General features: G+C 42.7%; 2 protein-coding genes across 4 annotated transcripts in view; one reads left to right on the top strand and one right to left on the bottom strand.

Annotated features, from left to right (window-relative positions):
* The window catches only part of LOC111216873 (collagen alpha-4(IV) chain-like), a 58,597-nt gene extending 33,571 nt beyond the window's left edge, over positions 1-25,026 (bottom strand). For both annotated transcript variants that reach the window (XM_022738513.1, XM_022738514.1), the window contains exons 1-16: positions 24,912-25,026; positions 20,243-20,403; positions 18,793-18,835; positions 14,859-14,930; positions 6,741-6,875; positions 6,544-6,588; positions 6,324-6,440; positions 5,930-5,998; positions 5,367-5,402; positions 5,228-5,290; positions 4,956-4,991; positions 4,291-4,332; positions 4,013-4,093; positions 3,857-3,901; positions 3,686-3,748; positions 2,637-2,681 (exon numbers count right to left, since the gene is read on the bottom strand). In XM_022738513.1, coding sequence (XP_022594234.1) covers positions 2,637-2,681; positions 3,686-3,748; positions 3,857-3,901; positions 4,013-4,093; positions 4,291-4,332; positions 4,956-4,991; positions 5,228-5,290; positions 5,367-5,402; positions 5,930-5,998; positions 6,324-6,440; positions 6,544-6,588; positions 6,741-6,875; positions 14,859-14,930; positions 18,793-18,835; positions 20,243-20,289 — 939 coding nt within the window. In that variant the 5' untranslated portion in view covers positions 20,290-20,403; positions 24,912-25,026. The remainder of the gene's footprint in view (positions 1-2,636; positions 2,682-3,685; positions 3,749-3,856; positions 3,902-4,012; positions 4,094-4,290; positions 4,333-4,955; positions 4,992-5,227; positions 5,291-5,366; positions 5,403-5,929; positions 5,999-6,323; positions 6,441-6,543; positions 6,589-6,740; positions 6,876-14,858; positions 14,931-18,792; positions 18,836-20,242; positions 20,404-24,911) is intronic.
* A 1,451-nt stretch (positions 25,027-26,477) lies between these two features.
* LOC111216864 (collagen alpha-5(IV) chain-like) overlaps positions 26,478-27,914 on the top strand; it is a 55,761-nt gene continuing 54,324 nt past the window's right edge. For both annotated transcript variants that reach the window (XM_022738499.1, XM_022738498.1), the window contains exon 1: positions 26,478-26,765. In XM_022738499.1, coding sequence (XP_022594220.1) covers positions 26,676-26,765 — 90 coding nt within the window. In that variant the 5' untranslated portion in view covers positions 26,478-26,675. The remainder of the gene's footprint in view (positions 26,766-27,914) is intronic.

Below are 27,914 nucleotides of genomic sequence, written 5' to 3'. Positions count from 1 at the left end.
TCAAAGACAGGCAACTCCACAAACCTGTTTCATCATTTGAAACAATATCACCCGTTAGAACACACCAGAAAGTAAGAAATTACAGGCCAAAATGAGCGCCGGGCCAGTACCCAGTGCAAATCTTCTTTGTCTATTTATTTATTATCCAGTCTGATCATGTTGCATGTGTGCTGTATCACACTGCAGAACCTAATTTTTTCTATTTACTTTGTTGAGTAAAAAGGACTGAAAAGGATATGTTTTTGTCATGTTCTGACTAAATAGAACAGTTTGAAACCACAATTGACTGTCTGGTTTCTTCAACTTTCACTCAGGGGCAAAAATCAGTCTTTAAACCTGACAGAAATAATGATGTGCCATTTATTGTGATAAATATTGATATTGATTGATATGTACATTTTTATCGTGATAACAATTTTGGCCATATTGCCCAGCCCTAGGTTCAGGACTTTTCCTCAAAATGATAAGGCAGAACCGAAGCCGTCACAACCATTTGTTTACACAAGACATGAGCAACAGGTCATTGCCATGGTAGTTGCCGCCAAGCTGAAGTTGCTTCAGTGGGAGGAGGGGGGCCTTAGAGAGCCCTGAGCTCTAACAGAGCGTTTCAGACAGAGGGTGAAGAGTACAGTATAAAATGTACAGCAGAAGAAGAAAAATGTCTTTTCAGAACATTAAAGCATGTAAATCTATTTTAGTCGACACCAAGAATGAAATGATGAACACTAAAAATGGTCATAATAAGTCCTCTTTAAGCCACATTTTCATGATACTCTTGTTAGAACTTGGTTATGTTTAACTATATATTTTAACCAGAAGAAGGACTTCCATCATTGGATAGATCTCAACATCCCCAAGAGAGCCGATGCCAGGGTGCTGGAGAGGAGACTCCCACTGATTGTCGAACCTCAGATTCAGGATGAGCAATGCGGATTCTGTCCTGGCTGTAGAACAGAGGACCAACTCCTTCCCCTGGCAAGGTTACTCAAGGGGTCATTGAGTTTGCCCATCCAGTCTACATGTGCTTTGTGGACTTGTGGGGGGTACGGGGTCCCGGGGCCGTTGCTACAAGCTATCCGGTCCCTGTATTGCAAAAGTGTAAACAAGTATTCTCAGCAGAAAGTCAAACATGTTCCCTATGGGTATTGACCTCTGCCAGGGTTGTCCATTGTCACCAATCCTGTTTGTGATTTTCATGGACAGGATTTCAAGGCACAGTCTGGGTGGAGGAGTGTGTCCGGTTTGGGAGCCTCAGAATTCCCTCCTTGCCATTTGCAGGTGATGTGGTTCTGTTTACCTCGTCAGACCAGGTCCTTGAGCATGCACTGGGGCAGTTTGCAGTTGTGTGTGAAGTGGTGGGGATGAGGGCCAGCACCTCCAAGTCTGAGGCCATGGGTCTCTGCCGGATTGCTCTCTTTGGGTTGGGATGGAGTTTCTGCCCAAAGTGAAGTAGTTTAAGCATCTTGGGTCTTCATGATTGTGGGTAGGATGGAGATTCAAAGGCGGATCGGTGCAGCGTCAGCAGTAAAGTGGGCATTGTACCGGACAGTTGTGGTGAAGAGCGAGGAGAGCCAGAAGGCAAAGCTCTCAATTTACCAGTCAGTCTTTGTTCCAACCCTCACCTCTGGTCATCAGCTCTAGGTAGCAACTGACAGAATGAGATCATGGATACAAGCAACTGAAATGAGTTTCCTCCGCGGGGTGTCTGGGCTCACGCTGATATCCAGAGGGAGCTCAGAGTATGTCGCTGCTACTTCGTGTCGAAAGGATCCAATTGAGCGGGTTAGGATGAGCACCTTCCACTGGAGGTTTTCCAGGCACGTCCAACTGATAGAAGGCCTCGGGGTAGACCCAGAACACACTGGAGAGATTATATATCTCATCTGGCCTGGGACCACCTTGGGATCCCCCAGGAAGAGCAACATGTTTCACTTATTTAGGTGGAACATTGTGAGCAGTGTCCTCATGACGACTAATTCCCCACAAAGAGAACACCACAAAAAAGTTATGACCTATGTCTCTCTGTGATTGCACATGATCCGAATCTTCATCAAAACTTTTTCAGCCTGTAAGGCTGCAGCTCTGAGGTTGTTGTTGTTTCCCATAGTGAGGGGGGTTTTGGAAACAGTAACAGGCAGGGGAAGCAGAAAGGCTGCCTGAAATAGGCACCCAATGGCAGGTTTATACCCACAGCTTACATCCCATGAGTCACGTTAACTTCAGCTCAGCTCACAGCCCTTCTGAGACCTCCTGTGTCCACCAAACAGTGTCAGGGAAACACAGATTTTTAATGTGAAACTGCTTAATTCAGTGTTTCTATTGGTTATAATCCCCTGGTGTGTTTGTTAATTCAGCTGCTGGTAAAAACCTCCTGAACCACTGACACTGAAGGAATCCAAACCAGGAGAAGCTGACGACAGTGGTGGTGAAGACAACAACTCCCATGATCCCACATTACTTCATGACATTGCCAAACTCAACATGATGATTTTTCAGAACAGATTGACTGATGATTTAACAACTAGTCCTTTTAGGTTTGATGCACAAAACAAATCCTCTAAAGACAAATCAGCTCAAAGTCACTTTGACACTAGTTTCATATTATTGTTATTTTTCAGTCTGCTGTGTTGACTCACCTTGAATCCTTTCTCTCCGAGCAGACCGGGGATGCCAGAAAATCCCTGAAACACACAAACACATCACATGTACATGGACACTGATGTTTCATCAGTAACCTGAATATAATGATCAGATTGACTGTTAATCAATCTATCACAGATCGTCCATCTTGTCTGACTTATTGGTTTCTACTTTCTTTATACCACAACAGGTGTCATCACAGTCACTTCTTTGTGCTGATGGGAACAGGTTGGTTTTAAGATTGAAGACAAACACTGAAGCTGCAGCCAGAGTCAGCTGAGACAAAGGTGATCTCAGAGTCTCCAGTCTTCTTAAGAAATGATTTTCCAAGACATTTTCAGGGGCAGGAGGAAGGGATGTCAGGGATCACACTCTCTACTGACAAGTTCCTCTATATGGATGTCTCCTTTAAAACATACAAGACTGTGTGAAGGTTCAGACTCTTCTCCATCATCATCATCAGGGAGTGTCTGATTGGTCCAGATTCATCCTGCAGCAGGACAGTGAGTCCAAACACCCAGAGTCATAAAGAACTATCTTCAGAGACCAGAAGAACCAGGAGTCCTGCAGCAGATGGTTTGGCCCCACAGAGTCCTGATCTCAGCATCATGGAGTCAGTCTGGATCACATGAAGAGTCTGAAGAACTGAGGCAGGTTCTCCAAGAAGCTGGATCAAGCTACCTGACAAGAACCTGAAGACTATACCCTGTTCTGTACCCAGGTTCGATACCCAGTTCTGTACCCAGGACTCCTCTGGACCTGTGACTTCTCTGAGTGAGGAACGTTCAGCACTGAAACCCTTTGTGAATTACTCTTGGACCAAGAACTCTGGAGTCTTAACGTAGTTTCCACTAACTCTGACAGTCGGCTTGAGGATGTTTTCTCAATACGACCAAAAGGTCTGAAAGGTTTCAGGTTTTCCAGGTTTACCAGGACGCGTGATGACCCTGGAATCTAGAATTTATTTGACTGGGACTGATCAATACTGATCAATAATGCAAAAATGATAATAATGATAATAACGTGAAGATGGATAAGTACTCACTCTGGGCCCAGGGAACCCAGGAACCCCTTTCTCTCCTTTGATTCCTGGGAGAGAGTCCATGCCCTGAAACACACACACACACCAGTGAATACTGTCCAACTGTAGAGCAAGTCAGCATCAGAACCCAGTGTTCCTTCAGACAGATGCTCCAGATGTTTGATCAGAACTTACAAGCAGTCCCTCAGCTCCACAGACTCCTTTAATCCCTCGATGGCCCTGAGGAACCAACACAACCCGCCATTAGAACCCAACTGTAGCAGAACTACATGAGGACCACAGTAGAACAACTGTAATCTGATAGGCTGTATGAGTCGAAGTCCCACCCACCTTTTCTCCTTTGATGTACAGGTCCTCTGGAGGGTCGACGTACTCAAACGGCCCCGGGGGCCCCTGGAGGCCCTGATCCCCCTGTGGATTACACAGTTAACACCTGTCACTAGTTGACCAGTTAATTCAAGTAACAGTAAAAAGTAAACTGACTCTTGCTCTTGTAGCCCTGCCCCCTCGCTGATGTCACAGCAGGTGTTTTTCAGCAGTTGTCAGAATGAAAGCACCTGCAGTGATGTCATGTAGGGGGCGTGGTCAGAAAAAAAGAGTGTTTGTACCTCGTCTCCTTTCTGTCCAGGGAGAGATCGACCTTTTTCTCCCTGAAACACAAACACATCACATTGAGGTTAAAACTGAGAGTAAATGTTCAGATGTTTTACAGTATATTTAAAAATCTATTCAAACTTAATGACTTAATAACCTGTGCTCACAAACTCACTGCAATGCACAATTGCAATCACAACACGAGAGGAGATTGTTCAGAGATCAGTGTCTCGTGATAAACTGACTTCATGTCCACAGATTCTCAGTGTCAGTGTACAGATTTTAATGACTGTAAGAGATCACTGTCTCTGTCGTGATCAAAGAGGCAACATTAGTACAGATCACATGAAAAAAATAATATCCAACAGGTGTTTTCATCTTCTCTCAACATAAACTTAATCCACTGAAGAAAGAGTTAAGGTTCCCACAGTTACTGAGTTAAAGTCATATCAAGTTTTCATTGAGCCTGCGCTCTGAGACCCACCACAGTCCAGACTGAGCAGAGAGCTGAGTGTGACACTGAACTCATCAGGACGACGGTGAACATGGAGGAAGAGTCAAGTTAAAACAGGAACACATCAGAAAACATATACTCTATAATGTTTCAAACTAAAGTCTGGTTCTAAATGAAGTTCAAGGTAAAACTGGACACATGAAAACACAGTAATATGATACTTACAGGTGGACCCCTGGAACCAGGAAGACCAGGGAGACCCTGTACAGACACAGGCACATAATACCACTAGATATAACAACAACAACAACAACAACAAAAACAACAACAGCCTATAACAGTTGCCTGTACTTTATCTGCATGTAACTTTGTAACTGAGTTAAATATGTGATTTAGTCCCAGGGGAACTAACAATAATAATAATAATAATAATAATAATAATAATAATTATAATTATTATTATTGTTGTTGTTGTTTCTGGTTTTGTTGTGACTCACGTTGGTCCCATCCAGTCCGTCTGAACCCACACCTCCTACTGAACCAGGGAGACCCTGCTCACCCTGCAGACAGAAACACACCTGTCAGTGCTGTTCATGTGTCACATGCTATTGTTGTTTGTTGTGTGTTTGCTCTCACCTGCAGTCCAGGAAGACCAGGGGGCCCCACATCTCCCTGTGAGACACAAAGACACACACACACTGATAGTATAAATAATCTGTGTTGTCTACTCTGTAAAGACAAATCATCCCATAATCTGTCGTCTCCATAGAAACCACCTGCACAAAGATAGTTGATTAGTTGATCGACAGGTATTTAATAACAGATTCATCAGGAATCAGACAATTTTAGGTAAAAAAGGTGAACTATTCCAGAGCTCCCATCTCTCTACGTGAGTTTCTCTCTGTTTTCTACCACAGTCACTGAATCTCTTCAGGTAAGGACTGTTGATCATATTGTTATATTGGACCATGAGAAACTGAGAGTGGCAGTTTTCACTGATTCTTCACATTAATCAGTGAAGACAATAATCAATAGATGAATCGATTATGAGAACAATGGTTCTCTGCAGCTCCAGTATAACTGCAGCACCACAGGAACAAGTGTGTCTCTACCTGCTGCCACTTTAAAGTCACAGAGACCTCATGTGCTAGAGGAGACAAGACTCCAGGTGTTATGTACAGTATAGAAGATGAACTTACAGGTACTCCAGGGTACTGAATGAAGTACACTGCTGGATCTCCTGGAAATCCTTTCAGTCCTGGAAAACCCTGCAGAGCAAAACACAGTTACCATGGTGATTACAAAATACACCACTACACTTTATTAGTACTACAGAACACTGATTACTTTGTATCATCAGAACACAGTAGCGATGAACTCTACTAAAAATCAATACATATTCAGAGTCTGGTGGAAAATTGATCACTTATTTACTAGTTGATAAAAACCTGAATCTATAAACTTGATGCTCTGATGAGATGAGGCGTGTACAAACTTTAGACTCTAACTTGACACATAATTTAGCTTTAAGATAATTTTAAGACAGAAACAGTTCTCATCAGTGTTTGTTATTGACTGATCAGTGTCACTGACCAGTTCTCCATCACGTCCTTGTTCTCCGGGAAGTCCAGGATCTCCTCTCTGCCCTCTGGTCCCATTACATCCGTCCAGACCTGGAAAACCTGGACCTCCAGCAGGGCCCGGGTGTCCCTGAACACACAAACACAAATACAAACACACACTCATAGTCTGACACAACTCCAGCTGAACCAATCAGTGGAGCTGACAGGCTACGGAGGGCGGAGTTTCTTACCGGGACTCCCTCTAAACCCGGAAAACCAAGAACACCGACACTGCCCTGAAACAACAAACAATCAGAGTCACAGGGTTCTGCACAGAACCAGTGAGAACAGCAAGAGCTGTGATTGGTCAGACAAACAAACAGGCTGTAAAGCATTAAAACAGACATCATCAGTTCAGATGAGAACCAACAGAACCAAGTTTATTCACCAGGTCTCCTTTCAGTCCTGCAGCTCCTGTTGGCCCCTCATCTCCTCTTTGGCCCTTTTCTCCTGGAGGCCCCTGAGGACCTGGGAATCCTGGGGGCCCCTGATGGCCCTGCTGCCCCAGACCACCTGGAGCACCCTGCAGAACACATGCAACACAGTTAGTACTTAAGAGAAGCTGTTAGAACCATATAGAATCATACAGAACCTGATAAAAAGTGGTAAACTGGCTAAACATGTTGGGATCTGGTAGACCACGTTAGAACCTGTTAGACCTGTTAGAAACTGTTAGAATGTGATAGAAACAGTTACACCGCTGTAGAATGATGTTAAAGCCTAACAAAAACTGGTAGAACCTGTTATAACTTAGCATAATACACTGGAACCTGGTAGAATGCAGTGCAACATGTTAGAACCTATTAGAAACTGATAAAAACTGGTAGAACATATTAGAACCTAGCAAAAACATGTTGGAATCTGGTAGAACATGTTAGAACCAGTTAGACCTGTTAAAATGTGATAGAAACAGTTACAACGCCGTAGAACATGTCAGAACCTGATAGAACCTGATAGAACCTAATAAAAAACTTTTACAACAAATTAGTACCTGATAGAACCTGCTAGAATCTGAGAGAATCTGACCTGCTCAAAACTGGTACAACAGATTAGAACCAGTTAAGAATCAGCAGAACATGTTAGAACCTGGTTCTACCTGATGGAACCTGAACCTTGTATGTGGATAACTACGTGATCCAGATCATACTGCTGGACTGTTTAAAATGAATCTGACTCTGTTGTCAGAGAAACCAGTCTGTAAACCCAAACCTGCCAAAGTGAAGCGGGTGGACCAGGACCCAGAGGTTTTCAGGTGAACCCAGTTCCAGATACAAGTGGTTTTCTTAGAATTATAATGAAAGTGTTGATATAATCCTGGTTTTATAGGAGAACATGCAGATCATTGAGAGATCAATTTAATCTGTTGGTTTATTTATCACATGTTAATTTTCATATTTATACATGATTTAATGTACAACAAAAAAGCACCATAATTAACAGAACTCAGTTTAATAAAAACTTATCATGCATTTAAAGCTGTTTGCTGAGAGAAAACATGATTCATTTTCTCAGAAGGTTTAATTTTATGACTCAAAGTCTCACATGAACTTAACCATTCACACACCAATATCACAAGACTGAACACACTCACTGTTATGGAAACACAGTGATGGAGCTCTGTGTGGAACAAAACAACAACAATGTGTTTATACTGTTTATACATTAAATATGGATGTATGAATGAATGAATGAATGAATGACTTAATGGATGGATGAATGGATGAATGAATGAATATTGTTTATTAGAGTTTCCTCTGGTGTCTATCTGGTGCCCAGCCCGTATGGGCTTACAAGACACTTAACCATAAACTTGATGGCAAAATAATCAATCATCACATACACTTCATAAATGAATAACAAATCATCATATACACTTCCAAAATTAATATGAGGTTCAAATCCATCAATTATGTTGGATACAACTTCCTCTGTCTCAATAGCCAGGCTTCTCCTATGAATCTTGCCAAAACAAAAGTCTCTACATTAAAAAAACAACTCAGCATAACAGCATCAGACAACCAAAACAGATCAGGTTTCTTCAACTGAATCTCATTAAACAAATATTTCCTTAAATCAGAGTACAGAGGGCAATGGAATAAAAAATGTAATTCATCCTCAACAACCCCAGGATCACATAAAACACACAAACATTGCTCTTCAGCAGTGCCTTTGTATCTGCCTACTTCAACTGCCAGTGGTAAAGTACCAGTTCTTAACTGAGCACACAAAGACCTTTGCATTCTCAGCAGATTTAATTTTATATATGGTTCTGTATAAGAATCATCTTTCATATGGATGTAATTTCTAAGCTTTTGCTTACTACAAATTTCTTGTTCCCATTCTTCTTTATAAGCATTAAACATTTTTTGTTTAGCTGTTTTTATATTACATTACAAATTATTCCTAAATATTAAATTTATATCAGCAATGGACAAAACAGTTGCAACCTCTCGTGTCCAGGGATGACTGTGTGTTCGGTCCCAGTTAAAAACCTTTTTTTCAGTTTCTCCTCTGGCAACTGAACCAGCTGATTCCACAACCTCACGAGTTCACCTCTCTGTGTCTTACAGGACACAGCTCCCATCTCGTATCACCTTCAATGGCTCGCTTAGCAGTGAATTTGTACCCCCCAAGAAAACATCTAATGGCTCAGTTCTGGATTGCATTACTGTCAGGGGAATCCTGAAAACCCCATACTACTGCCGCATATAATAAAGTTGTGCCTACCATTGAATTATAAAGTTTTGAAAAGATTGAGAAACTAAGGCCTGGTAAAAGCTTTATTTTGTTCATCACCGATCCTAGCCCTCCCAGCTGAATCTGCCAAGACTTTAAAACTCATATGTTCATTGAAGACCAAACCAAGGTATTTATAGGAACTGGTGTACTTTAGAAGTGTTGAGCCAAATTGAAAAATGTGCTTGCTTTGTTGTTCACACTGCTTTCTAAACTGTATTATTTGTGTCTCCATTTACTAGTCCATACACTCAAGATATTTAACACTTTTTGTAAATGTATCTCTGTCTCTGCAATCAACACAATATCATCTGCATACAGCAGAACACTTAAATTAATATGGTCAATTAGTATACCTAGGTTGGCTTGCATAAGTTCTTGAGCCAAATCATTTACATAATGGGCAAGTAATGTAGGGGAGAGAACATCTCCTTGCTTCACTCCATATGGAGTGGGAAACCACTCTTAAGAGGCACTAACATGTAGTGTTGCTCCGTGACCAAAGGAGGGCAGTGTGACACAACCACACACACACACACACACACACACACACACACACACACACACACACACACACACAGAGGTGGTGTGTTTGAACAGCAGTCAGACAGTCAGGATGTTAAATCAGATGGAATGTTCCTTTAAATCAGCAGACATAAGATTAGAGTGAAATACACACATTTATACACACACATACACACACATACACAACAGACACACAAACGCACGCGCACACACACACACACACACACACACACACACACACACCACAACACACACACAACACACACAACACACACACACACACACACACACACACACGCACGCACGCACACAATCACTGGGCCTCATGGAAACAGTTTTATATTCTTCTCCTCATCCTGTCTGTGCCTTTAAGGTTCAGTGGGTTTACCTAACCACCTGTACATGAGGGGCTTAACTAACCAACTGTACATGAGAAGGTTTAAATAACCACCTGTACATTACAGGGTGTAACTAACCACCTGTACATGACAAGGTTTAACCAAATGTACTTTAGAGGGTTTAAGTAACCACTTGTCCATTAGAGGGTTTAACTAACCACTTGGACATGAGGGATTAAACTAACCACCTTTACATTAGAAGGTTAGAGCAACCAACTATACATTAAAGGGTTTAACTAAACACCTGTACATTTGAGGTTTTTAACTAACCACCTGTACATGAAGAGTTTAACTAACCACCTGTACGTTCAAGGGTTTAACTGTCCACCTGTACATGACACGGTTTAATCAACCACCTGTACATGAGAGGGTTTAACTAAACACCTGTACATGAGAGGGTTTAACTAACCACCTGTACATGAGAGGGTTTAACTAACCCCCTGTACATGATGTGGTTTAATCACCCACCTGTACATTAAAGGGTTTAACTAACCACTTGGACATGAGGGGTTTCACCAACCACCTGTACATGAGGGGTTTAACTGACCACCTGCACATTAGAAGGGTGAACTAACCACCTGTACATGAGAGGGTTTAACTAAACACCTGTCCATGAGAGGGTTTAACTAACCACCTGTACATGATGGGGTTTAACTGACAACCTTTACATGACGGGGTTTAATCAACCACTTGGACATGAGGGGTTTAACCAACCACCTGTACATGAGGGGTTTAACTAACCACCTGTACATTAGAAGGTTGAACTAACCACCTGTACATGAGAAGGTTTAACTGACCACCTGTACATGAGAGGGTTTAACTGACCACCTGTACATGAGCGGATTTAACTAACCACATGTACTTTAGAGAGTTTACCTAACCACTTGTACATTTGAGAATTGAACTAACCATCTGTACAAGGGGGTTTAACTAGCCACCTGTACATGAGAAGTTTAATTAACCACCTGTACACAAGGAGTTTAACTAACCACCTGTACGTTCAAGGGTTTAACTAACCACCTGTACATGAGAGGGTTTAACTAACCACCTGTACATGAGAGGGTTTAACTGACCACCTGTACATGAGAGGGTTTAACTAACCACCTGTACATTAGGAGGTTTAACTAACCACCTGTACATGAGAGGGTTTAACTGACCACCTGTACATGAGCAGGCTTAACTGACCACCTGTACATGAGCAGGCTTAACTAACCACATGAACTTTAGAGAGTTTACCTAACCACTTGTACATTTGAGAATTGAACTAACCACCTGTACCAGGAGGTTTTAACCAAACACCCGTACATTAGAGGGTTTAACTAACCACCTGTACATGAGAGGGTTTAACTAATTACCTGCACATTAGAGGGTGTAACTAACCACCTCTACATGAGAAGGTTAGACCAACCAACTATATATTAGAGGGTTTAACTGACCACCTGTATATGAGAGGGTTTAACTAACCACCTGTACATGAGGGGTTTAACTAACCACCTGTACATTAGAAGGTTGAACTAACCACCTGTACATTCAAGGATTTAACTAACCATCTGTACATGACGGGGTTTAATCAACCACCTGTACATTAGAGGGTTTAACTAAATACCTCTACATGAGGGGGTTGATATTACCACCTGTACATGAGAGGGTTTAACTAATCACCTCTGCATTAGAGGGTATAGCTGACCACCTCTACATGGGAGGGTTGACTAACCACTTGGACATGAGGAGTTTAACTAACCACCTGTACGTTCGAGGGTTTAACTAACCACCTGTACATGATGGGGTTTAATCAACCACCTGTACAGGAGAGGGTTTAACTAACCACCTGTACGTTCAAGGGTTTAAGTAACCACGTGTACATGAGAGGGTTTAACTAATCACCTGTACATTAGAGGGTGTAACTAACCACCTCTACATGAGAAAGTTAGACCAACCAACTATATATTAGAGGGTTTAACTGACCACCTGCATATGAGTGGGTTTAACTAACCACCCGTACATGAGGTGTTTAACTAACCACCTGTATATTAGAAGGTTGAACTAACCACCTGTACATGAGGGGGTTTAACTGATCACATGTACATGAGAGGGTTTAAGTAACCACCTGTACACAAGAAAGTTAGACCAACCAACTATACATTAGAGGGTTTAACTAAACACCTGTACATTTGAGGGTTTAACTAACCACCTGTACATGAGCGGGTTTAACCAATCACCTGTACATTAGAGGATATAACTAACCACCTCTACATGAGAGGGTTAACTAACCACTTGGACATGAGGGGTTTAACTAACCACCTGTATGTTCGAGGGTTTAACTAACCATCTTTACATGATAGGGTTTAATTAACCACCTGTACATGAGAGGGTTTAACTAACCACCTGAACATTATGGGGTTTAATCAACCACCTGTACATGAGAGGGTTTAACTGACCACCTGTACATGAGAGGGTTTAACTGACCACCTGTACATGAGAGGGTTTAACTAACCACCTGTACTTTAGAGAGTTTACCTAACCACTTGTACATTTGAGAATTGAACTAACCACCTGTACAAGGGGGTTTAACTAACCACCTGTACATGATAAGTTTAACCAACCACCAGTACACAAGGAGTTTAACTAACCACCTGTACTTTAGAGAGTTTACCTACCTAACTGTACTGGAAGCTGCAAGATGTAAAAAGGAACAAACAAAATCAGAAATTTAAAAAAACGTTGTTGAATCTCTGTTGTTGTTGATTATAATGATGATTATTTTATTTTCATTTTAGTTGATTTCTTTAATATAGGCCATATTACGGTGTTATAACAATTCAAACACGGGGCTTGTTCATACCTGATGAAACATGTGGTTTTAGTATCTGGTCTGGGTTCTGGTCTGAGGCCCACTGACTTTTATACATCACATTCATATTATAGTCTGTAGAAGTCGTGGAATAAATTCAGAAAACAACTGAATTCTCTCTGGAACCTGACTTATTCTTGATCTGTGAGAACTTTAATAGTTCATAAACAGCCATGTTTGATGAGGATCCATGTGTTCCCTAAAAAACTGTGATGATCCATTTTACCTGTCAGATCTCTCTGCTGGACAAACTGTTCTCTCCTGGTTTCAATCACATTCAGGATCTCACTAATTCCTGATCAAACCTGTAATCAATGGTTTTTAATAAACAGTTAAAATGTCTTCATATCTGCTCACAACTACATGACAGTGTGATAAAATATTTATGTAGGTAATGATTTTAGTTAATCAATACAGCGTATCAGGTGACAGACACTGATACTGACTGTTACTGATGAATCTGTGGTGAGACAGAATCACTGTTGATCAATATCAACCTGCTGATTGTTCAGTCGAGCTGTGGTGTGTGTGTGTGCTAGTGTGTGAATCAGTGATGTGAAGTGTGAGGGTATTAATGTGTGTGTTGGTGTGAGAGTGTGAGAGTGTGTCAGTGTGTGTGTAATGTGTAGTGAGTGTGTGTGTGATGAGATGTGACAGCTGTGATCTCTGTTAGTCCTCTCTCTGTCCTTCTTTCTCTGAAACCACTGAACTATGAAATCACTGAGACAGACGCCTTCCCACAATCCTCTCTGCCTGTCTGCTGCCCCAGCTGTACAAACACACACACACTAACACAGATACACATTGAAACACACGCACACACTAACAGAAACACACACACAGGTTTCTGTTTGTGGCCTAGGCAACAATCAGTCTGATAATTGTTGTTGTTTACTAGATCAACTGCTCAGAGTGACAACAGACTGTCATGTGATCTTTAATGAGCTGTTTGACTGGCTCCTAAATTAAATGACACTAAACTTTACACAACATCTGGACTATATCATGTACAAAAACATCTATACCACATCATGTACACAAACATCTCAACCACACTGTTGCTGTGGCAGAAACATCTGGCTCACACTGTGACTGTTGGCAGAATCGTCTGGACCACACCATGCACCCAAACATCTGGACCATACTGTGACTATGAGCAGAGGAACCATTGGGACCATACTGTAAATATCTGGACTACACTGTCTACACAAACATCTGGCCCACACTGTAGCTGTGAATAGAAACATGTGGAACACACTGTGGACACAAAAATCTGGACCACAATGTGACTGTGGACTGATACATCTGGACCACACTGTGACTATGCCTAGAATCATCTGGCCCACACCATGGACACAAACATCTGGATCACACTATGAAACGAAACATCTGGACCACACTTTTAATGTCAACAGTAAGATCTGGACCACATTGTAACTGTGGGCAGAAACATCTGGACCACATTGTAACTGTGGGCAGAAACATCTGGGCCACACTGTGACTATATCTAGAATCATCTGGCCACACCATGCCCACAAACATCTGGACCACAGTGTAACTGTGACCATTTGTTGTGCCTTGTAGGCTGTCACTGGGTCATTTGTTTCATCTGTTAACAGGATCTAAAACATGTTTCTGGAAACAGAAGTTTAGGGTTTAGGGAAGGATAGGAACGTGTGTGTGTGTGTGTGGGTGTGTGTGTGTGTGTGTGTGTGTGTGTGTGTGTGTGTGTGTATAATCTGCTGACTCAGTTTAAGGTAAACAGTAGCTAATTTGACTCCAACACATTCCTCACTAACACTCCTCCATCCAGCAGCTCCTTATTACACACTATGTTTCTGTGTGTTTTTGCGTGTATCTTCAGGTTCTGAGGTTTACGAGCCGACAGTAAAGGTGTCACAGGTCTGTTAACTGAGGGAACTGTCTGCAGCTGTGATGATGACATGCTGCAGTTGGGCTCTGATTGGCTGCTGTGTGTTAGTGGGCAGAGTCTCACCCTTGCTCCTTTGGCTGGAAAACACTGGCAGGTGGAGCAGTCCCGCCCAGCGCACGGTTCTGTGTGGTCACCCTGGAAACCAAGAAAGAACACAAAGATCATCATAATATCAGTGTGATATCATATCATCATCAGCATCACATTCTCATGACATCACTGCATCAACAACACCTCATTATGACATCATGGTGAGGTCACATGATGTCGTTTCAGTCTGACATTTCACAGACAGTTTTGTGTTGTCAGGTGTATTTGTCCTCCGGGCTGCCTCCAGAGTCACCACCTTTACCTGGTGGGGGGGTTGGCATGCCCCCATGACCAGGCAGTGGTGTTGTTCAGTAGCCCCTTTTAGGGTCATCCAAGGTAAACTTAGTGGAGTTGTGACTGCAGATGGAAGCTACCTCGCCCAGATTAGAGATCAGGGCCCTCTCCTGGAACCAGGCCTGGATGGGGAACTTGTTGGTGAGCACCTGTGACCCCCAGACGTTCCCAACAACACCCATGGGGCTCAGCGATCAGGTTTGTAGTCGTTTCATCCCATCTGCAGTCATATGTCCTGGATACTTGGATACTACAACTGTGGAAGAGGCCGGCAAGATCAAGGCAGAGTCATCTCAGGTTGTTTGAGCTGGACTTCTGAAGCAGCAGAGAGGAATCAGGAGGTCAGAGGGAGACCAGCTTCTGTGGTCAGACAGGACTTGAACTGAGAATACTGTCGGACGGTGGAAGGAACTCTAAGACTTTTCCATTTCTGGCACAGGTCTCTGAGGTAGTCAAGCGTTCAGCAGTTTATAATAGTGGTAATGCACCTCAGACTCAGTTTAGTGATGTGGATTCTGTCCTGATCCTGGTACAGTAGACCAGCTGTTTGCTCCTGCAGAGACAGTGGAGGGCTGATGGGAGATTGTCCATCCCGTCTACATGTGCTTTGTGGACTACGGAGCAGGTTTATGACTGTGCCCCCTGGGGTGTGTTGTGGGGGGCACTGTGGGAGCAGACCGGGTCAGCGTCAGCATATGTATGAATGTTCAGACTGCAGCAGGGTGCGATTGTGTGTTTGTGGTGTATTTTGTGTTTTCAGACAGTGAGGAATGTAAACACGCTGCAGGGAAAGACAAGCATCTCTGAGATTCTCAGGAAGCAGACAGCTGACGGTGTGTGTGTGTGTGTGTGTGTGTGTGTGTGTGTGTGTGTGTGTGTGTTTATCAGATAACGTCAGTGACAATCATGCTTCATTTTTTTCTGACCCACACACTCTTTGAACCATTTGAGTGAGGACATGAGAAGCAGCCTCTGTTCATCAGATATGAATCAGTGCTGCAGCTGGGGCCAAAACATGCATGTGTTTGTTCATGTGCATCGTGTAATGACACACACGTGTGCTCATTAACACCAGCCCAATAATAAAACACACACCAGTTAATGTAGGCTGTATAATAATAGACACATATGTTAATGCATGCCACATACTGTGTGTTAATTTATACTAGGGCTGCATGATATGCAGAAAAAATCATATTGTGATTATTTTGGCAGATATTGCGATTTTAGTTGGATTGGTCGTTTTGTCATTTTCACTGAAAAAAACATAAAAATGATGATGATGGGATTTTTGTTGTCTGATCTGTACCAAACAAACATGTTTACATGTTCTTGTATTTCAGGAGAATATAATTTAAACGTATGGTAACAACAAACAATGCACAACAATGTGACACATTTCACCAAAAAACAATTGCAGCTCCTGCAATTTGGAAATTACACTTGGCCACAATTACAATTATATTTCAATTAATTGTGCAGTCATAATTTATACCGTACAACAAAACACACATTTATTGGTTGACCTTTCATTACAGGATGTGAGCAGTTCCTCCACCTCTGTCTGACAGTGCTGTGGGGAACACAGGTACTGGACCCCTGTTAAAAAGGACCTGACACTGCCCCCCCTCATACGTCCCACACTGCAGGTCCCTGTTGATATACTGAGTGTTTTTTTTTTTTTTTGTTTTTTTTTTTTCTGTGGGCCCCAGACAGTGAGTTTCCCAGCATGCAGCAGTGTTTGTGTAGCAGCCACATTCCTGCAGCGTTGTGTAAACGAGGTTATCAGTCAGGCGTGGCTATCAGCAGCAGGAATGTGGCTATCGCTCTATCTGCTGTCACGACTTTGTTCTGAAAGTCTGCGCTCACACCATCCTCCCTCCATCAGTCCTCCATTTATCCTCCATCACCGCTCTCTCTGCTGTCAGGACCTGGGTCTGGACCCATCTGCACTCACACTGTCCTTCATCCATCCTCCATCTTCACTTCATCTACTCACACTATCATCCATTAATCCTCCATCCTCCTGCCATCCCTCCATCATCCCTCGATCTGAGACACCACACTGCCGCCGATTGGCTGAATGGACAGCGGAGTAGCTGATTGGCCGGCAACGCCACTGTTCACAGACAGACTGAACCTGACGACCTCAACAGGACGGAAAAGTTTAGACAAGAAGTCAAACTTTCTACACCTCCACAGGGACATCTCTACATCATGTGTTCATCCTGGATCAGTTCACCATCATCCCTCCATCTCTCCTCCATCAATCAGTCTCTGGTGTAAATCAATAAAGACCTGAGGACCCAGGTCTGATCCCTGTGGGACACCAGGGGAACAGAGACACATAGGTAATACCTTACCTCCACCTGCAGGTTGGTCACACCTGAATCCACCTTACACCTGTACCTGTCAATCACCTGAACCCAGTACACCAAAGCCCCTCTGACAAACAGACGAATCCCCCAAACCAGACTCATATTTTGTCTTCCACACTAAATGTTTATGTCTCTGGCATTTTGTTGCCATCTTTGCTGTGCGCAGTTACCATGGCTACAGGTGTTTACTTGCTGATGAACACAGTGTCAGTGTGACAACCCGTCTTTCATGATGAAAACAAGATTTAAACTAAAATGAAAGGAACGTTTGACATCTTTCATCAACAAATAATGAACTAAACAATAATGTGAAAGACAAATTCATTATTTTTTTATTGTGAAGTCTTAATCAGTGACCTGCCTGTCCTCCAGCAGCCACTAATATCTCTTGTTCAGAAGCTGATTTATGTCCACAGCCCATGAGAATTAGCAACAAAATAGCAGCTGAGACAAACCATGAAAACATGCAGCAACACATTAATAAAGAGTTAAACTGACGTAACATCAGCTGTTGTGGGCGGGACATTAACTTTCATGTTCCCCTCAGAAGAGCTGAGGTCAGCCAAACATCTGGATGACACTGATCAATCAATAAGACTCTGATCAACATTACAAAGAAAGCAGAGCTGTGCCTCATCAGCATCAGCTGGAAATAGGGTTGCACAATCTTAACCATAGTCCGATCATCCTGTCGTCACCCTGTGAAATTGCCAATAGCCGATAACAATCTCCTGAGCATAGCACCCCCACACAACAAGCTGCGCTCCAGTGACAATCAGTTGGTCGCAGAGTGTGTGTGTGTGTGTGTGTGTATGTGTGTGTCTGCGTGCGTGTGTGTGTGTGCGCGCACACCACATGTCGATGTTGCAAGCATCGGTTTTAAACATGAAAGGCAAATTCAATTTAATATTATTTAATTCTACAAATAATAAATGAATACCTTAATGGAAAAACAAGTCAAATATCGTGTTGACACTGGCAAAGGCAGACGCTATCAGTGATCACTCTGATGACCATCAGCACAACCCTGCCGGAAACATCCACGTATCACTGTAAGCTCACATCAGAGACATGAAGGTGATTGGTAACTACGCGGTCCAGAGTCCACTGAACTGTCTTCAGCCTGCAGAGCTCACAGTGCTCAACAACAACAATAACATCACACTTCACCTACATGCCATTAGAAGCACATAAAACACCTTCACAATAAAAAAATAGCTGAGAGCTGAACTCACCCCGAGAGCTGCTGGAGGAGCTGTCAGCATCATCAGGAGGCACCTGCAGGAGCAAACACACAGGTGAGTCAAGAAGGAGAAGTAGCAGGTGAGTTTATTACCTGGACCAACAGACTGCAGCTCTGACTCATCAATAATCAGTAATCAATCAGTGATAGCAATCAGCTGAGACGGTTCTGCAGTCACATCCGGTGGGATGGAAATGTTCCCATGGTTACAACTTGTTTGAATTTGATCTTGACCAAGAGACTGCGTTTATTGTACTGTTCATGTGTTGTGTTCTGGTTTTTTTAATTATTATTTATTATTTCATTTATTATTTCTATGTTATTTTCATCATTATTACATCTCATTTTACATTATTACATTATTCATTATTACATTTAATGTTCTTTATTTTACATCAATGTTTTTAACATGTTTTTATGTTCATTTGATATCTTTTCATGTGCAGCACTTGGTGAGTGGCATTTCTTTGTTTAAAAGCTTTGTTTCTTGTAATGAAGGTGCTACTGTATATAGGGCTGCACGATATGCAGAAAAAATCATTTGCAGATATTGTTATTTCAGTCATTTTTTTCATTTCATTTTCACTGAAAAATTTTTAAATTTTTGTTGGTCTGTACCAAACAGACATGTTCCTTTACATCTGGAGAATATAATTTGTAGGCCGGGGCATCTCTGTAGCACCGCAACACTTATGGTGCTAACAATGCACAACAATGTGGCACATTTTATCTTCATCAAAAAAATGCAGCTACTGTGAATTGGATATATCACTTGGTAATATTGCAATTTCAATTATATTTCGATTAATTGTGCAGCTCTAGTGATATACAAATGAAGTTTATTATATTATTATCGTTATCATTATTATCATTATTATTATTATTATTATTATTATTATCATTATTATTATTATTATTATTATTATTATTATTATTATTATTATTATTATTATTATTATTATTATTATTATTATTATTGTGTTGTGTCAAACAAGACTGTTGGTGCCTTTCTCCACAACCACTCTTCTCTTCTTGCCAATGATGAAAATACATGTGTCTGTAGCTTTACAGTTGCTTCACAGATAAAGAGCAGGCTCATGGAGGTGGGTCAGCGACCAGCTCTTCTCTGGTTTTTGTTTTATGAATTAGTAGAGACATAGTACCTTATCTTTTTTAAATCTGTTCACGTCAATATTATTTCATCCTTTCTATCATTGTATGTTGCTTACATTTGTAGGATCTGAGGACTCTGACTATGCTGGGGCATGTCAGATGTTAACCTGATTTCAGCTGTATCAGTACAGTACCATGTGTAACTAAGCAGTGCCAGTCTGTCTCTGACTGACCTCTTATGTTGTCTCTGGTCACTTTAATATCTAAATCTGTTTCTGCTCCAGCTGCTGAAAACTTCTGTATCAAACATCTACTTGCGCTTCATTTACCAGAGCCAGGTGTAACTGCAGGGGGCGGAGCAGGAAGTCAGCAGCATCTTGTCCCCCGTTCAGAGGAAGTCCTGGCCACGACACAGCCGTCACTCTGACTCCGCCTCCAGCTGGATCTCAGCCAATGAGGACGCTCCGATGCTGTGACGCTGGTGGTCGTCCTGCAGAGACACAAAGACAAACTGAGACCGAGGACACAGCAGAGTCCACAACCTGAACCATGCCTCAGATCTGAAGGGTTCATCCTTTGAGGAGAAGGACTGCGTCTAGAAAGGCTCAGGTTCAGGATTTGTCTTGGACTGTGAGAGCGCACAGAGCTGCTCACGTGAGTCATGACAAACAGCACACATTATCTAAACAACAGCCATCAGACAAACATCTGACACAAAAGACACAGACCATGAAGAGATAACTAGGCGGACGATGGACTACACAAACGAACAAGAGACATAGACAAAGCAGCAGCTTAGAGACACTGATCATGGTCCTGGTCTGAGAACAGCTGTGATTTAAAATGCTGGATCCTTCATGTGTGCAGATGACTACAGATAATCCAGTTCACAGACTTACTTTGACCAGGACCAGGACCACCCACACCAGTGCCAGTCACTGCTGTGGGTGAAGTGGTTTCTGTCTTCATTATGTTTGTTTTCATTTGGATCAGAGAAACCAGTGTCAATACTGAGAGGATTGTCATGCTGGGATAAATCAGCTGAGATCAATCTGTGATGAAGTGAAATATGACAGCCTGACTCTTTAGTCTGGACAAGAGAGAAAGTGATCCACTGTTACACTGTAGTCCAGGGGCCAGTTCCACAAAGACATGTCAGACTGGTCTGTAGTGTCGGTCCAGTCTTCACGTTGCTCATAGATCAGTCTGATGTCAGACTGTTTCACAAAAATAAAGACTGACTCATTTTAAGACAAACAAAATGAGTTTATAGACAGACAGACACTCTTCGAGTAAAATGTCCTTGTAACTGCTGAATTCTTCTAAAGAGAAACATTTTCTGCTGAGGGTAAATGGAGCTCAGCAGCTGGATGCGATTCGTCAGTCGGCCATTTTTTTTTTTTTTTAAGTCTTAATTTACCCAGAATTCGTTGTACCACAGTCTGGCTTAAGCTAGTCAAGAACTAAAATGCTTTGTGCAACAGATGAATACAGACGTCTATCTGAAGTCTGAATCTGAAACGACCATTTGTTCTATCTAGGACACAGTCAAAGTCTGTCTGTGTGAAACCGGCCCCTGGTCTGGTTTGTGTTCACAAATGAACCAATAGGCGTAAACATCCAGTCACGTGACTGACAGGAAATTCACTGATTGGACAAGTTTCTGTGATGCCAGGTGGAGAAATGACTGACAGCAGCTCAGTCTGCACTTTAATGCTTCTTATGTGTTTGTTTATGTTCCCACATAGAAAGACTGACTCTGAGCTTCACCAGTGTAATCAGACTGTGGATCCATTGCATGTTAAAGACAAACAGATGAAAGAGGATGGTATATGAAGTGCACTTATACAGAGCTTTTCTAGTCTTATCAACCACGCTTTATAATGGACGCCACATTCACCAGTACACACACATATAGCACTTTTCTACCATTCACACACCGATGATATGTCAGGAGTAATTTGGGTTCAGTGCCTTGCCCAAGGACACTTTGAAATGCAGACTGGAGGAGCCAAGAAGCGACCCACGACCTTCTGATTAACAGACGACCTGCTCTCCCTCCTGAACCACAGACGTCTTGTACAGCAGAGTGTCACTGTGGAGCACTGAATCACTTTTTAATGGACTTGAACTGTCAGAATAGACAGTCTGTTGTTCTTGGATCCTCTGACTGTCTCACTGATTAGAGAGCAAAGTACGTCAGTTACATTAATATAACACGGCCACGTCCTGAGCAGTTCACCATCAACAAATGGATTTAATTAGCCTTTCAATTAATGCAAACATCACTTATCTGCCATCATTAAATGCTGTGGTCAGTATGTTTACTTTCAGACCACAAGAAACCACTTGGAACCAGACTGAGACCCTTGTTTCAGGCCTAGTTGTTTGGTCAGCACCAGGGTTTAGACTGTTTAACAAACTAACCAGGCAAACACACCAGAGCTCGTTTGAGCTGAACTGAACAGGTTATCTGTGACAGGAATTAGACAGGTTCAGTGAACACTCAGTGGACTCAAGTTCGAGGCTCTTCAACAAGTTCTGATCAACAGAGACCTGATACTTTATGATAGATACACACTGTATTTGCTTCTCTTCTTTCCCCGCCTTTTGTCTGACTGAATATTCAGGAGAAGATTGATTATAAATAATAACGTATTAATAATCATGATTCCTGCCATGGTCCTGTCTCTGTCTTCACCCCCCCTGGTTGTCTCTGGAAATTTCCATGTACCCAGATGTCCCCAGACTTTCCCTCCATTCCCGGTCACCTGACCCTCCCCGCCCACTCACACACCTGTTCCCAGTTTTCTCATCAGCTCTACCACTATTTAAACCAGCCTGTTTCACCAGCTCCTGCCCAGTTTGTCAGGTTCTTCGTGTTAACTGAGGATTTGAGTCTTTCATCCTGCTTTGGCTCATTTTTTACATTTTTTCAAATCCTTCTTCCTCTTGTCTCATTCATCCCCATCATGGAACATCTGTAACTTAATGCCAACAATGCCACAGTGTCTGAGAAGAGAATCAATGCCTGGACCCTGATGGATAAGAAATGATCTTCCAGATCATGTCTAATGAAGATTCCTGGCATTGTGGAATTGGTGACTGATACTGCAGCCCTCAGGATGAGTTTCCAGGCTTCCCTGTATCCTCCCAGAGACACCTGGGAGCAGCCCAGCAGCTCTGCTGTGAAGCCTTTGGCCCGAGCATCCAGGAACCAGATGCTAGCATCAGGCCTGTAAGCCTCCAGCCTGTTTCCTGCAGCTTGGATCAGACCTGCTAAGTACCAGGCTGTTCCCGAGTCTGCCAGCCTTCTGCCTGCTTCCCAGTTGGCAAAACAATGGCATGCCCCCTAGATGGTTAGGCTCAGGTCAGTTGACCACCCATCTCCTCACACTGTGTGTCCTGCCCCCAGATGTCAAGCTGCTGTTCACCAGCCCGGCTCCTGTTGGTCTTCTACTCAAGGGCCCCTGGGTGCTCTGGTTTCCACTCCTCAGCCTGATCTGCATCTTGCCCTGAACCTCAACATCCTGCTCTCCTTCCCACGTCATCCTCAGAGGAGGGGGGTTAGAGTCATTATTTCTGCCATGGTCCTGTCTCTGTCTTCACCCTCATCCTCACTCCCTTAGGCCCCTGGTGGTCTCTGAAACACCAGAACCACCATTATCCATCCAGCTACCAGACAACCCCAGACTTTCCCTCCATTCCTGGTCACCTGACCCTCCCCGCCCACTCACACACCTGTTCCCAGTTTTCTCACCAGCTCTCCCACTATTAAACCAGTTCCTGCCCAGTTGGTCAAGTTCCTGTTCCTGATTTGGTTCCTGAACCTTCTCACCTGTGCCTGGTCTTGTAGTTTCTCTGTGGTACTGGTTTTACTGAGGGCAGAGCAGCTGTCTGGATGTCGACAGTACCTGGTAGTACAAGAAAGTTAACTAAATAAACTTATCAGCAACTTCATCAACATCTTTCTCATCTGGATTCTGGCAGCTGTACTTGAGTTTAGATTTTAGTCAGTGAGTCCTGACCCACTTTCAAGTTTCCACATCACACTGTCAACGTTATACACTGATTGGCTCCAAACTCGTGATGATGTCATAAATCCTGCAGGTACATCCAGGGTTTACAGTGAGATTTGAGATGAGCTGAGAGAAAACACAGACATCACTCTGTACAGAGAAGTAAAACACTGTTTCTGATGAAGCTGACAGACTGATTACTGTTCATGAGTCAGACACAGTTACTCCAGGACTGAACATGTACTTCACCTGAGTATGTGCTTCTTACTGCTCTACATCTGTCCAGCAGTTGCAGTGACATTGAGGATGAAGATTTTTTAACAGAGCTTTGATCAGTTTGTAAAATGTGATCAAACAGCTAGTTACACTCTCCAGCAGCAGCAGCTACAACAGTAAACTGCAGTTCACACATGAATGCATCAAGATTAATTACCCAATAAGACAATGCAACACAGTCTGCTGCTGCTTTTATTTTAATCCATTTCACTGTCACTAACTGAAGTGAGATGACGATGAAGGTGTTTCACTGAAGTCAGACCTCAGCTCTTCAGCTAATTTAACCTCAACAAAAAGCACAAAATTAAATGAACTTTTCCTCTTTGTGATGAATCACAGATGCAGAGTAAAACTCATCACAGTCAATCAGTGACTCAGTAAATCAATAAATCAATAAAGCTCCTCACTGCCACAGACCACAGTGATACTCTGCAGAACAGCAGTGAACCAGGCTGGAGAACAGTAGTGGAGTAAAAGTACTTCGTTACTTCTCTCCTCCTCTTCAGCTTCATCAGTGGCTCATTAACTGACGAATTAATTAACTCGTTAATGACGTCACCAGCTAATTAGACCACAGTTACCAGTGAATTAACGGTTAAACAGCTGATCGGGATCGATCATGAGAGTTACAGCAGCTGATTCACACAGCACACACACAGCAGACAAACAGCTCAGGTGAGCCGCACACACAGGTGAGTCTTACCTGAAGGTCTCTCTCCGTGTGGAGCCTCACTCACTTCTCATGTCACAGACGCACAGACAGAAAAGTCTCAACTTTATCCGCTAAACTGAAGCCGCAGCGCAGCGCTGCACACACAACCCGACACCTTCCAAACCGCAGCAAACACCTGCAGGGACACACACCAACACTTCCGGTCCCCAGCCCCCATCCTCCAAAATAAAAGCTGCAGCGAGACAAGAAAACGGTGATGGAAGGTTTAGTCCGTTTTCATCAGCTGATGTTTTTATAAAAACTATTGATCATCATTGATGACATTTACTCTAAGGTTCAGAGTTTTTTTTAACACCAGAGGTCTCCATGACAACGGTTTAGTCTCCACATCACAGACAGAACATCAGCATTAAATTGCATGGAGGTGAGTATTATCTGACTCACTAAAGTTTACTACTGATGTCAAATATATGAACACACACAAGCAGAGGAAACTGCAGCTAATATCATTTCTATTAGACTATAAGACTAAAAAAGTAGAATGATGCTCAAGAACACACACAGACCGCTACCCTTCTTCTGCACTACAGCTGTTGTTTGAACTCATGAGTTTGACTTGTAATGGAGTATTTCCATAATGATCTGGACTCATCTTTCAGCTCTTTTCAGAGCAACAAATATTTAGAGATGTGTTGTTTTGTCACTTAAATTCATCACTGTTTGTCTGTTCACTGGTTTCTTCGCATGTTTTTGTTCTGTTTTGTGTTTTCTTAATCATTTTATTAAAATAACAGCAAAGAAAAACTGTTTCTGAAGTCTGTGTCTTAATAACCACTGAAGCTCATCAGGTTCATCTGTGTTCAGGTTGTTCTCAACAGCTGATGGTTGTTGTCAGGTTGATGATGGTTTGACTGAAATAGTGTTCATCATCTCTGACGGGATGTTTCATATCTGCCTGAAAGAAATTCAGGTTTTATTATCAGCAAAATGTCAAAAGGGAAAGTTCTCATTGTATAGTCTTAAACTGTGGCGTCTCCACGGTCCAGGAAGATAGTTTTCTTATTTTTCTTCTGCAACAAGATAAACATCAGTATGTTCTTTTATTCTTAGTGCTCTTAATATTTTATCAGTAGATGCTGACCTCATGTGAACCCCAGCTCTGTTTCAGGCTCCACACTGAGCAGATATAATTAGCCCAACACTGTAAACACCTGTGCACGTGCACAACCTTTCACCTGTAATGATTTGTTTTAGAAGACCATATGTTGTATGTATGAAATCAAAGTAAGGGTCAGGTAAATGTAGAGCAGTAGCGTACAGTGAGTTGTGGTGGAGCACAAGTGTGAAGAAGTAGAAACTGGAAATACTCAAGTAGCCTACCTCAAACTTAGACTGAAGTAGAGTCCAGTACTAAGTACTAAGTGTACTCAGTTACTTCAGTACTGTTTCTATAGGCCTGTTTGTATTGTGGTATCTAGGTCAATAAAGAAAACAGAGTCTTATCAGATCTGTGTTTGCAGGCTTTTATTTTGTAGGGCAGGGCCAGAAGTCCCTGTCCTGGATGTCGCGGGTTTGACTCTGTCAGCAGACTGACTCTCCATCCTGCAGCAGGTTGCTGTGTACGGACAGGATCCACTGCCCCGACCCCCTGTGGACTGAACCGAACCGAGCCGAACTGTGCCGAACCGAGGAGTGGAGTCCACCCCGATCCGAGCCGAGCGGAGCCGAGCCGTGCTGAGTTCATCCTGGAGTCAGTTTGATCAGCGGGGAGTCCGCGGCAGTGTGTCCGTATGTATGGAGGCTTCGAGCGGCCCGAGACGGAGGATTATCCCGCTGCTGGTTCTGCTGCTCTGCTGTTCCGCCGCTCCGGGACATGCCGAGAGGGTGAGTGAGCACACCCCGAGCCGACCCACACACACACACACACACACACACACACACACACACATATATACATAGGCCTACACACAAACACAAAGGGGTTAACAGAGGTTTAATAGAATAATAAGAGACTGCACTGCACAGATCTGACTCTTCACCTGGAGGAAATTCAGTTTTTATTGAAGATGTGAAGAGACTTCAGCTCAGAGGGACTCTTATTGTTAAAATGTTTGAGGACTCCACATGAATCAGTAAAGAGGTTTGTGAAGTGTGAAGAGCAGAGCTGAGCTGCTGAGATCCTCCATCAATATCGATTCATTATTGCAGAAGTGAAGTGTGATAGGTGTTTTATGTGTGATTGGTGTTTTATGTGTGTGTGTGTGTGTGTGTGTGTGTGTGTGTGTGTGTGTGTTGTCATGGTAACAGACAGAACGTGTGAATTCAGTGTTTGTTCTGTTTTATTGGGTTTTTAACAGCAAAGTTAGAAAGACTGTGACTGTGCCTCTGAAAGGCCTGACAGTGTCATCATCATCATCATCATCATCATCATCATCATCACTTCATATACACATTGGCTACATCTGCTGAAGGTTATTATTATTATTATTATTAGTGTTATTGTTACCACTAGTCGTAGATGTTCTTTTCTTTGATGTCAGTGTGTCCATGTTGCTGTGAATCATGGGTAATGTTGAGAGCAGGTGAAGTGTGTTTTGTGACCAGGTGAGTTGTGGATGTGAAACAGATTGTCGTGTTTATGAGCTGAGCTCAGTTGCAGACAGAGGTAACTTTTTAAACTTGTGACTTCAGACGTGAGCAATGCTGACTCAGGTGACATCACCTGAGGACATTTATCAGACTTCATACAGCTCCACTAAAGGCTATATACTACTGCTTTCACATATGCAACACCTGGAAACACCTGGAAACACATTGCCTGGCTGAATTGACTGAACCTGATGTTTAAATTGAGGTTTCATTGCCTTAAAATCAACAGATGTGAGCTGATGTGCAGCATCTGTGTCTGTTTGGTCTTCAGACTCATGTCAGATTCTGTATCAGAGGTTAAAGACTTGGACATATTACTGAAATTTGTACTTGAGTTGTAGCTGGAGAGTCTGTCACAGTAAACTGAACCTCTCTGGGTTTTGG

The sequence above is a fragment of the Seriola dumerili genome, unplaced genomic scaffold (genome assembly GCF_002260705.1).
Source record: "Seriola dumerili isolate Sdu_G_001 unplaced genomic scaffold, Sdu_1.0 BDQW01000036.1, whole genome shotgun sequence".
Taxonomy (NCBI): Eukaryota; Metazoa; Chordata; class Actinopteri; order Carangiformes; family Carangidae; genus Seriola; species Seriola dumerili.
This window is presented reverse-complemented; position numbering and strand designations above follow the sequence as displayed.